Source organism: Elaeis guineensis, chromosome 13 (assembly GCF_000442705.2).
Source record: "Elaeis guineensis isolate ETL-2024a chromosome 13, EG11, whole genome shotgun sequence".
Taxonomy (NCBI): Eukaryota; Viridiplantae; Streptophyta; class Magnoliopsida; order Arecales; family Arecaceae; genus Elaeis; species Elaeis guineensis.
In genome coordinates, this window is record NC_026005.2 from 17587703 (window position 1) to 17600714 (window position 13012).

At 37.5% G+C, this 13012-nt stretch overlaps 1 protein-coding gene across 1 annotated transcript; it reads right to left on the reverse strand.

Annotated features, from left to right (window-relative positions):
- Window positions 1–8643: 8643 nt before the first annotated feature.
- Window positions 8644–11377, reverse strand: LOC105036651 (rust resistance kinase Lr10-like). The gene is made up of 2 exons (XM_073248124.1): window positions 10490–11377; window positions 8644–9941 (listed from the first exon to the last, which is right to left on the reverse strand). Exon 2 carries the CDS (start codon window positions 9835–9837, stop codon window positions 8869–8871), a length of 969 nt encoding a protein of 322 aa, XP_073104225.1. The 5' UTR covers window positions 9838–9941; window positions 10490–11377; the 3' UTR covers window positions 8644–8868.
- Between the last annotated feature and the right edge of the window lie 1635 nt (window positions 11378–13012).

Below are 13012 nucleotides of genomic sequence, written 5' to 3' on the forward strand. Positions count from 1 at the left end.
TCCAATTAGTTTGGATATTCCTCAAAGTAAATATACAACAGACACAGATATGACATCTTGTTTCTAAGCTGAAGATCTGGACAAGCCTCGGCAGCTGCCGACCAAGACCTCGCTAATCCAAATCCAGCTGACTCTTTCCTCTGCCGACCCAAGGTATTTCAGTCGGCCTTGAATGATATATTCAAAAAGGTTGACTTAAAGCTTCCGTGCAGTTTTTCAAATCACGTAACCACTGGGAACAACTAGCGACCAAGTGGATAAGACAATGACAATCACCAAATTTTAGAAGATCATGCTAGAAATCTTGAGATAATGCGCCCGAAAACAATTGAGACAGCTTCCTACGTCTCTCTTCTCACATGGCACTTATCTCTATTTATAAATAAAGACAAACAGGAGACCTCTAGGTATGCAATCTCTCACCCTCGCACTCCTTTCCATCTATTTGTGAGATTCTAACTTGAGCGTTGAAAGATCCCATCAGGGCCAACTTCGGTTAGAGACTTCTTTTGCAAGTCCAGTCATCGTCTTCCTGCTGTCGCCATCTACTCCAGCTGCGTCGGTTTTTGAGTCAGAAAATTACGGCAACAACAATTATTGTAAGGGGTGTTTGGATGAATAGACTAAAATCTCATTAGATTTATTGAATTAGGCCATTATAACTTGTTAGAAATAGGCTTATAGACTGGGCTGAGCCATATCCATAGATACCTAGACTGATTTTGTTAGTGGGCCAGTCCAAATGCCAGCCCAACCTGTAAGTCTATTTCTATCTGATTGCAATGTCCGAATCCAATGAATTTAATGGGATTTTTATCCCATTTATCTAAATAGGCCCATAATGATTTCATTTTCCTGTCCATAGGTATTTACATGAATATGAGGCAATATTTTTGGACTGACCAACTGGCTGGTCTATAACTAGTAATAAGGAACTGGAAACTGTGTAAAATTAAAACAGAATATATTGAAGCCGCATAGATTTATGTTTTTTCGATAATATTGATCGATATGATAAAATGATTCGAACTATTTCAAAGATCCCGCATGCATTTTGTTGCATTGTTCTTTAGTCAACTAGAGTAAGGATCTCTTAATTGACGTTATTTTTTTCGAAGTTGGGTCATTTTATTGCGTACGTTAAAGCAGTTGGATGCTTTATTTGGCCATTGCATTTATTTTGAAATATTGGCCTTTGCATTTGTTGTGGATCCGTTACTATTTTACTTGGTCTGTCGTTTACGTGAACCCTAAGCAATTGTTAGTTTGTTACGTCATAATTGATTTTTATTGAGATGAATAATAGTTAGTTGATTATTATTCTTAGATGGTTGCAATAGATACTATTTTACTTGGTCTGCCGTTTATGTGAACCCCAAGCAATTGTTAGTTTGTTACGTCATAATTAATTTTTGTTGAGATAAATAATAATTAGTTGATTATTATTCTGCTGGTACTCTCAGGAGTAGCACAGAAAAAGCATAAGCCCTGCACTGGAAATTCATGTGTGAAAAAAAAGTTCTTGTTATGGTGTAGAGAGGACTTCTTTAGTCCCACATCGGTTATGAATCAAGAGAAAATATGAGTTATATGGATTCGAACCTTTTCTCCTAAGGTGAGGCGTCTTTCAAAGAACAAAACCGTGTGGATATCCGATCATTAAGACTTATTGAAGCCTAAGGCCCACCGAAGTCTAAAGATGATCATTAAGACTTATTAAGACTTTGGTTCACAAAGCCGGGAGAGTTGGCTCCTGAACTATGAGATAATTTTCCGCAAGAGAGTTTTTTTGCCTCATGATCAACAAACCATCCGCTTGCTAATGGCAGAAGGCCATATTAGAGGAGATGGATTCACGCTCTTAGTGAATCTTTGGGACAAGTTCAAATACAAGATTTATGCAACCATTCTGAACCTCCCCCTGCTCTGCTGGACAACCGAGGCTGTCTTTTTTTGATGATAAAGGAGGCTGCAACAGCAGCCACCTGGCATTTATTTCAAGAGAAGTACGGGAATATACAGAGTAGCTAAGAAACAGAGATTACAAGGAAGAGAGTAAAAGCAGAACATTCTAGCCAAGATTACAAGAAAGAGTAAAAAGCCTAGAGGGAAACAAAGGCATCCTATGTCATCATCCTATGAGTAAAAATTCCATTCAACATGAAATTTCCAACCTGCTCAAATTAGACGGAAGACAGCAAAGGTTGCAGATATGCTGAAACGTTGAAGACTTCATCTCATATTGTTGAAGCCCGTGAGTATCACTAACAGCTGGATGATCTCCCAGTCTCTTGCAGTAGCTTTTGAGCTCAGAGAGATGCAAAGAAAATAGAACACTGATATCCGTCCAAACCAAAAGAAGTAGATAAGATAAACTGCTTCGATTTCAGAATTGGATAATGGACGACCGAGGCTGTCGCCACCATTATTTTAGGCTTCAAGGTACCTCACAGAGTGAGCAGATCGAGCATGCATTGGGAAGATTTAACGAGATTCAGTGTCGTTTTTTCTCTAAGAAAAGATTTCGACAATATCCCAGAAATGATGGAGGTAAGGTCCTCACTCTTAGAAAGTTTCGATCATGGGTCTCAGAATAAGCACCTCACTTTGAGGACGACACATCATCGGTCTCTCAAGATGACCAAAGTGATGCAGTAAATGGTGAGTGGGAATTTTGGAACCAGCCATCCGGGATCGGTCACCAACAAACCACGCATGGCGGCACCACCTTAGCCGCAAAGCACAGCCAGAACAGAAATCCAAACAGAGGAGGCCAGCATCTCCATTCTGGGGAATCAAATGCCCAGGAACCGAGCCATGACCAATTTGGTGACGTTGGATCCATAGGTTGAACCAACTTGTGCTAGTTCCCAACCCATACTGGGCATGCCTTTGGTATCATGGCCTGCTGACGTTGTGGGAAGAGCTCTCAACAACCCTCTCTCCATTTCAAATTTTAAATTTGAATCACACACCCACTCCTTTGGATCAGACATGGGTTCTTTGCAGACATCGTAGGATTCTTGCACATGGTGGTGGTTCGAAAAAGAATTGCTCCAGCTTTGATGGTACTTGCATGGGACAAGTCTGCATGTCAACAACTGATGTGGCATTTCATGTCATTGATGCTCGCATGTGGGGATTCAGGGAGACATGTGTGGAACATCATCTTCAAAAGGGACAAGGTGTCGCAGGCAGGGCATTCACATCATGGAGGCCATGATTCTTTAAAGATATTACTCAGTTCTCCAAAATTGTGTATCCTCTAGTCCATTATGCTCGAATGTTTGGATTGGCCTGCTGTTTTGCTCAATGCTTACAGACTACTCAGACTGGACATGATGATTATGTATTCGAGTTCTTCCTGTCTCTTGACTGCAACTGCAAGAATGTTGGTGAACAACTGGCATTGTTGCAGTCAATGACAACCATGATGGAAAAATGTTTTTGTAGCCTAAAAGTTATCACTGATGTAGAACTACAAGGAGGATCATCTCTTGAAGTTATTGACATGCTTGAAATTGAGAGTCAAAAATCGATCGGAACCTAAACCAATCTGTATTTCAAGCTGTGAGAATGGTCTTCATACTTTCCCTGAATGTAATCCTGTTGAGGGCCTTAATGAGATGCAGAAAGAGAAAAATGCAATTCCTGAGTTGTCAAAACAATATTTCCTGACAGATGCTAATGATGAAAGGAATACAAAGATTGTTGTTGATTCAAGTGGTATTGGAACTCCTCGTTCTTCCTTGGTCAATAAAAATAATAGGCCACTTGAAAGGAGACAAGGTAAAGCTGAGAAAACAATCAGTCTAGAGGTTCTCCAACACTATTTTGCTGGGAGCCTGAAAGATCCTGCAAAAGCCTTGGAGGGAAGCTTAAGCGTGCAACTGATGCCTGCAGTCTTTTTTTATAAGCTCTTACTTAGCTGTATTTATGGATTTTAAATAATGTCAGTAATGCAATGTGCCTCTACGAAATAATCATCATTATTTTTTTCCTCCACTGTTGTCTCAGTCCAATTCATGATGTACAATGGGCCTCTGCTTGTTTATCTTCTTACTCGTATAACGGGAAGTTCTGGGATATTGACTCAACCACTAGATTCAACTGTTTTCAAATTTTTAATTTTCTTAACATACAATAATGAGTCTTTATAGAACCTCAATGCTCATCAACCATTTATGTAGGGTCACATATATTGCATGTGCATAATGCTAGTTTTCTGAAAATTCTACCTTTGTTTGGTGCACTTGCAATCTCAAAACAGATACTCATGTATTTTTCATTTTATATATGTTATGGTGGAGCATCATGTATCTGAAACTAGTTATTTTATGGTTTCACAGTTTGTATTACAACCATGAAACATATCTATAGGCACCATGGAATCTCCAGATGGCCATCTTGCAAGGTCAATAAGGTCAACCGCTCTCTTTCCAAATGGATCTTCTCTTCTATAAGTTGCAGGTAACTCATGGATCTCTCTACATATCCTGTATCTTCACTCCAATTTATCTGCTCCACAAGTTGGCTGCTTTAGTATTTCTCTTCTATAAGTTGTAGGAGCAACATCTATACTTGAAGGTCCTTACGCATCCTACTCCTGCACAGTCAGACAGCTCTTCATTCTAGTCTAATTGGACACGAACAATTTGAGGAGATGCTCAACAAATGGATGGAGGAGCGTGTGTTGGTAGGGACAGTCGAGATAAAGGCACGAATTGTAGCTTAGATGATGGTTCAAATTCCTCACTTGTTTGGAGCTTGGACACGTTCAAAGGGCATGGAGGTACCATCTTCAGCCCAATTTTCACCTTCTCCTCGTGATGGTAATAATCCTCTAGTTGTTGATTGACTAGATATTTAATATTTTGGATTTAACATTTATATATGTAATGCACTTTTATAAGTATGTGAAGAATTTTTATTTATGATATTTAATATATTTTAATATAATTGATGGTAAATTTTAGAGATTAAATATATGTAATTGGTTGAATATTAATGGGTGAATCTCAATATTTTGTTTTGTTAAATTTGATATTCATTTAAGGTTTATAAATTTTTGATGGATTTTTGACAGATTTCTTATCCGCAAATTTTGTGACGGATTATTTGTTAGTGAATGGAAAGAAATTCAAATACAATAGTGATAGATTTTTGATAGATATTCTATAAAATTTTTTTTTTACAAAAAATCTATTAATATGAGTATCAAGTCATAAATATTTTTTTGACAGATAGTTTATCAAAAAAAATTTTGATGAATTATCTACCAAAAAATTCTATCACAATTATATTTTTTGACAGAAAAATAACATGCATTGGAGAATGTGGAAAGCATATTTCTAACAGATTATCTGTCACAAATCTATCAAAAAATTTTTTGATAGATACGATCTGTCATAAAAAAATTACTAACATGATTTTTCTGACATACGAGAATTCATTAGAAAATCTGTTAGAAACACATTTTTAGATAGATTTTATAGATTTATTTGATGGAATTGTTCATCCATGAAGCCTTTATTTCTAGTAGTGTTTCCCTCCCTCCCTCCTCTCTTTCTCGTTTCTTCTCTCTCCCTATCTTCTCTACCTCCCTCTTCCTCTTTTTCCAATGTTGGTTGGCCAATTCAGTTGGATGCTGACTTATTCCCCCATGCTCTATTTCTCTATCTTCATCGACCCATTTCAGTGGTGAGCTTGGGCATTTTCGGTTGGTAGTCGAGCTTCTTTCTCCCATCCTCTCCTTCTATTTCTTCATTGGCTCTTCTCAACGATTAGTGAGGCCATTTCCGATTGAGAGCCGATTTTTCCTTATCTCTCTCCCTATCCCTTGCTCCCTCTCCCTCTCTCTTTGCCATTGGAAACCCACACCCCCCCACCCCTCGATCGAGCCCCTCATCCTCTCTTTCCTATCAGACTTTTCATCGGTTATCACTGGCCTTACTTGGTAGTGGGTCAATCGCTGGAATTTGCACTTGATTTTCTTTCCCTCCCTTTTTTTCTTGGTGCGAGATTTCTCACCTTCGGTATGGTTGGTTGGGCCCCCCCATTCCTCCCCCGTTCTCTCTTCTCTACATCTTTCCTTCGGCTTTAAGGATCTCTATCTTTCTCGATTGGGAACTAAATCCTTCCCCCTCTCTCTCTCCTTCATCTTCTTTCCTTCCTCTAAGGTAGTGCAAAGGCCCTCCCCATTTCTTTTCTCTCCAAGCACTGGGATCAGGATGTTTGCTAGCCCTTCTCGGTAGTGGGCCTGCCACTGGAAGCCCCTCTTCCTTCCCTCTCTCTCTCAACTTCTCATTCTTCTGGATGCCAGATGCTGGATGCCTTCTCTGTGCTTCTCTCCCTTTTTCCAATGCTAATGGTGTTATGGCCGACACCCACTCTTCCCTGATTATCAGATTCTTGCTTCTTTTTTGGTGCCGTGCCTAGACGAGCCATGAAAATCCTTCTCGTCTCTCTCTCCTCTCTTGTCCCTCTTGCGTTGGTTAAAACCCCTCGACGGTTAACCTTCCCCCCCATCCGAAAGTCTCTCTACCTTCTCTTTAGGAGTTTTGGTGCTATCAGCAATCCTCTCCTCTAAGTTGGCAGTTAGATCCAGCCATTAAACAGTTGCCAGACCTCCTTTTCTAGGCTGTAAGCTAGGTTTAGATCTTTCTCTCCTCTCTTGAGACAAGTTGAATCAATGATTTCTTCTAATAGTTGGCAACGCTCCAACCCTATCGGCAGCATGAAGGCTCTCATTTTTTAAATTCAAATTTTAGAATTTAAAAATTAGTTTTTTTATTTATATATGGAAATTTGACTTTTAAATATTGATGAGATACTGGGGGAAATTTGAAATTTAAATTTCAGTGGTGATGGATTGACGGGGTCCTCCTCTTTTCTTAGAGACCTTTTTGTACTTTCCTTTTTCTTAATAAATTTGGATCGATTTTTTTTTTTTTATAAATTTGGATTGGTCTTCCTTCTCTTTTCATCAAAACAAATATGACATCATATAAAAAAATAAAAAAAAGGGGAGCATGCCATCCCAGATCATGTTAAGTCAAGAGTTGCTTGGACAAGCAAAAGCGAAAGCTACACCGGTACAAATATCCCAAAAATTTGACCTAAAGATAACGAGAACAAACGGTCAAAAGCCTAAACAAAACAAATATGTGCCTTGCCAGATTATTTAGTAAACTGCCATCCATTTATATAGAACTTCCATCTTTTTTTTTCTGATGAAATATAGAACTTCAATCTTGATGATATACAATAACACAAAGTGACATCCAGTTTGACCTCCTCGTTGGGCTACTGCAAATGGCTCATGGGACAGCTTTTGGGACCAGACCTGGATGTTGATCTGGATGAGGGGAAGGAGTGAGACCTGTTTGTCTTGAAATAGCAACTCTCTCGTCGAAAACATCTGTCTTCTCCGAGAGGAAATCAGAAGAAATTATTAGTGTGTGGTGGTGCTGAAAGGTATCAACAGAGGGTTCCCTAAGACTACAGGCTGATGCATTAAACATTGTGGCGCTCCTGTATCTTATCTACTCTAATTTTTCTTTTTACATCCTCAGGCAAAAATTCCAATAACATGTTCCTGCCTAAGAAACCAGCAGAGTAATGCCAGCAGGAAAATATAACAACAAATTAGCATGCAAATTATAGTGTGATTCGTAGGACTCTGGATTGCCAGGAACATGATTGGATAATGTGCAATCAAATCTAGAAACATCTTTATTTTTCTAGTTCGCTACTTTGCTTCTTTTCTTTGTTCCTTTTTCTTTTTCCTTTTTTTTTTGGAAGAGAATGAAATGGAAAAGGAAACAATGTTTGCAAGAAAATGTACATTTGTAAAGAATTTTGGAATAATTAAAATATCTGATGACAAGAAAGGCTACAGCATGTGCTAATCTCTTTCCTTCATTTGAACTAGGAATTAAATCATCCGAACCTGGGATCTAAAGGGCGAGATTGGGATGTAGCGATGGAAGAATCCATGACCTCAATCGGGATTGATTGCATAGAAGCAGATGGGTTTGCTTCAACTTGGACGACATGGAGGCTAGCTCATACCAGGCCTCAACGCCAGAGGCACCTTGGTGCTTGAACTTTTGCATTGAAAATGGACAATAATCGGCTGAATTTACATGGCTGGTTGAATTCTTTTTTATTTCTTTGATGAGCATAAAAGATAATCTATACTTCATAATACTTAGCAACTGACGTTTTAAACAGACTATAGAGGCAGAGAAATTTAGATATAATACTTTTAAGATTATTTAGATCAAAATATTTTGCAGAAAGTTTTTATTACTTCCTTGCTTCCCAAAAACATGCTTTACAGAAAGCAATGAAAATATTCTGGCAAAAAAATATTCAAATTTTCTAGTGAATTTTATTTTATGTGAATCTATTTAACATGATTTTTATGGCACAATCATGTTTGAATTTGGTCCAAATCTTGTTGAGTCATCAGAATGCTTATGAACTCATTTTCTTACAAAGGGGTTTCGGACTTTGAGTCTGACCAAGTTGGCAAATATATTGCTGGCACTAGTTATAATTTTGGTGCATCTGTCACTAAATTTGAAACTTTTTATTACTCTCCATCATTTTAAGGTTTTCTACTAGCTACTGTTCATCTCGAGGGACAATCAATCTTTTTATTGAATTATTTCTAGGCATTATTTACAAAAATCACTTACAGAAAGTCATGATAGTTAAGTAGAAGACAGATGAAGTCTTGATACGGCGTAGGAGTAAGATATGAAAAGTACAAATATAATATTTTACAATATTGATAGGGTGGAATATTTATAGTATTCTGTGGTATGTCAACTGAGTCTGCTCTTGAAATCTGCATTTTGTTTACACACCATTCTTTTGGCCAGTGGAGGAGACGAAAGGCGTGGGAGGTATCTCCAAGCTCTCCAAATTTTCCATCAGCATGTGAATCACTTTTGTCATGGAGGGCCGATCCATTGGATTCCACTGTATGCACCACAATGCTATTATAGCAAGCTTTTTGGCGATATCTTCTTCAACTCCATTCCTCTGCATCACCAATCCTAGATCATGACCTTGTACTATCTGGCCATATATCCACTCTGGAAAATATATCTCGCTTGTTTTCTCGATTTCAGGATCAACATTCTTTCTCCCACCCACCATTTCCAGCACCAACATTCCAAAACTATAGACATCTGATTTATAAGACACTGTTCCAAAATTTCTACAATAGATCTCGGGTGCAATGTAGCCCATTGTTCCCCTCGCAGCAGTCATCGTGATAATACTCTGGTCTCTTGAGCATAACTTTGCAAGGCCAAAATCTGAAATCTTTGGATTAAAGTTATGGTCCAATAAAATATTGTGAGGTTTGATGTCAAAATGTAGGATGCGCTGACTGCATCCCTGATGCAAATACTCGATACCCTGAGCAATCCCAATAGCGATCTCTTGCAGCTTTTGCATGTCCAATGGTTGATGATCTGTTTTGTTTCTTTTATCAAAAATATACTTCTCTAGTGACTCATTTGGCATAAATTCATAAATAAGTGCACGCCATGTTCCTTCTGAACAAAATCCCAAAAGACGAACCACATTTGCATGGTGGATTCTTCCAACTGTGGCTACTTCATTGATGAAGTCTTCTCCCTCCCCTTTGGATTTTATCAGCGTCTTAACTGCCACTGGAATCCCATTTGGTAGCTCTCCTTTATACACGGTTCCAAATCCACCTTGGCCTAATTTATGCTTAAAATGCTTTGTCATCTTTTTAACATCAGCAAAAGAGTATCGCGTGGGTTTTGTGGCCCTGTAGGTTGCAAGAAACATTTCTACCTTTAAACGTACTTCTTTTTCCTTGTCAGATTTTCTAAAGATGTAGACTAGACTGAATGCCACCGACACAAGTACGACAAATGCACCAAGAGATAAGCCTGAAGCAAAACAATGCAGTAGTTAGCACAATTTGTCCTGCCACACTCAGTTGCAAGAGGAAAAAATGGTAAAATGATTGTTATATATCATCGAGAAGGCCTCTCATCCTCATATGCGACCAAGTCCGGCTGTAGTTTTTACCAATGCCATGCAGTTCCTCCTAAGAGTCACTCCATCTCGAATACTTAAAAAAGTCACATGGAAATATTATTGGTGAGGTCTAATGAATAAACTGTTTATACCATGCCCTTCTTTTTACTTTATTTTTTTATTTTTTATAAAAAGGGAGGGAGTTATCCCCCTTCCACCCAATTTTATGAAGGAATAAATTTATGATATTGGAAAGAAGAGAAGAGGAGGTAGGAAGGATAAAAGAGAGAGAACAAATTAGGTTGGGGGTCCAAGAGAGAATGCTCTACTGAGAATTTCCTGAGAAAGCCACATCTTGACTATTTTGTTGGTCATCTATCATTAAATGTTATGTTAGATGACTGGTTCAGTGGAGTGCTTTCCTACGAAAATCTGTTAAGAGTTTACAGGGACTCACCTATGATGAGGTTGACGTTTGAAGGATCTGCACCTGCAGAAAATTAAGATTAACAGATAACATGAATTAGTTGGATGTAAAACAATAGATATGTTTAAATTAGTTAAAACAAGATAGATTATCTCATTAGCATTGGTTGACCTAGCTATGAGATGCATATATATATATATATAGGGAAATTATGTGAGCACTATAGAGAATTAGCACGCAATCAGCACAAGTTGGATTAAAGGTCATTCAAGAGTATAACTAAGCCAGCTGATTAAATGAATCCACATGGATATAAATTCCGATCAGTTGGAATATAACTTTTGAGGAGTAAGTGGGAGGGAATGAAACTCTCCCCCCCAAACTTTATTAAATGAGCAATTACTGAGTGTGCCTTGTGGGAACGTAAGAAGTTCCCACAGGAAACAAAGTGTCAGATAAAATAGAAAAGAGGAATATCACAGAGATGATCAAGGGATGAAACAACCAGTTAAACAGAAACACTAGCCATCAGTTGGAATATAACTAATACCTGCATTTTATGATTTTACCGATATTTCAAAGAATACTTCCAAATAAGCAAAAGCCAAAATTGTGATTTCTTAGCAGTCAAAATATGATGTGTCTATGAAACTAAAAACTATGATCTAAATTGAAAACAGAAAAGCATCAATTCCATGATAGAACCCAAACTCTGTAGCAGTAGCAGGGCGTTTGTGAAGCTCCCACATGTGTCCGGCAATGTTGTAGCCCATCTTGCGCATCTCATGCATCATATTTCATTTTGAAGAGAATACAAACGGTGAAGAAGGGTCATTCAAGAGTATAACTAATTTAGCTGATTGGATTTACCCACATGGGCGGTTGGAATATGGTTGAAAGAAGAGATGTGAGGTTTGTATGCCTATTAAATGTCCCGTGTCCATTTTTAGCCGTATTTTATGGAATTTGTTTCCAATAAACCAGTCTTGTCGATTAATCAAACATGTAAAAGTCAAAATGCGATTCACAAGAGTTCTTCTTGTCCTTTTCTTTGATTTTTTACTTTTACACAATAAACAAGTCTTGTTGATTAACCAAACATGCAAAAGTCAAAATGTGATTCACGAGAGTTCTTCTTTACAAAGAGAAGATTTATGTCTTCTTGATTTGAACCCCTAAACCTTAACCAACAGCAAGTTCTTAAGAGAGTGGTGCCAACCGGCGGAGACAAGGTGGGTTGAGTTGTGAAATATTGATGGTCTACTTAGTGTAGTTTTTAGGAGTTGCTAGCATAGACCATGCAATGAAGAGTAGTAAAAATCATCGCATATTCCAATGTTGTTAAGAGTTATGCTAATGAAGTCATGTTAGTTTTAGGACTGGTTGAGTCCATTGATAATTATACCGGCATCTAAATAGCAAAGTATGTAAAGACTCAACCCAAGAGATTAGCATATAAAAGGTTTGGCTTGCCATTTGTGGCTAGTGCCACCCCAGTGTGAATAGTAATGGCGGGTTGCACTGTGATGCATGTCCTCGCATTACCGTGCATATGTGGTAGCATTCACCACCTTAATGAATGGGCTTAGGGGGTGTTTGGTTGGAGAGAATGAGGGTTTGAAATCGGAATAGGAATGGGTGATTCTCATTCCAACTGTTTGGTTGGAAGGAGTCTCATTCCGATTCCGATTCTGAGATGGAATAGGAATGGATCAATCTGCATAGAATTCAATCCCTACTATTCTCTATGGATTCAATTTTTCATTTCAATTTCGATTCTGATTCTGGTCACGAATCAAATGCTTTAGAAGATTTGCCTATTCCAATTTCGATTCCCAGCCATTTCCATTCCTATTCTCATTTTGATTCTGGTTACGAACCAAATGCCCCCTTAATGTTGATAACATGCTCTTTTTTTTACTTTTTTTTTTTTTAGTTAGAGTTATCCCACTCCCGCTAAGGATGAAAATGGTATGGATCTTATCTGTCTGAATCTATTTTCATATCCGAATCAATCCAAATATGGACAGAAATTTGAGAATTTGACTAATATCCGTATCTATATCTATATCCGTTAAAGAAAAATTGATATAGATATGGATAAACAACTATCCAATCTATATTCGAATATCCGAATCTACATGTAATCCTATATAATTTTATATAATATTTATTAATTTTTTATAAAAATATATAACCATATAAATATATTATTAACTTGATTTATCATCTAATTAGTGATATCTTTGACTTTGTATATATAAAATTTAATTATTTAAGTTATATCTGTCATTATATCTATACTTGCAAATTTTGAATTATATCTGTATCCATTAAAACAAATATGGATATAAACTTTTGCATCTAAATAATATTTGTATCTATATTTGTGTTTATCAGACAAAACAAATATGAATATGGATATGCGGATATTCAATTTGTATCTGATCTGATTTTAGCTCCAACTCCCACCTAATTTTATCAAGGAACAAAATATAGGATGTAGAAAAGAAGGTAGAAGGGGTAGGAAGGACAAAAGGGAGAATACAAGCT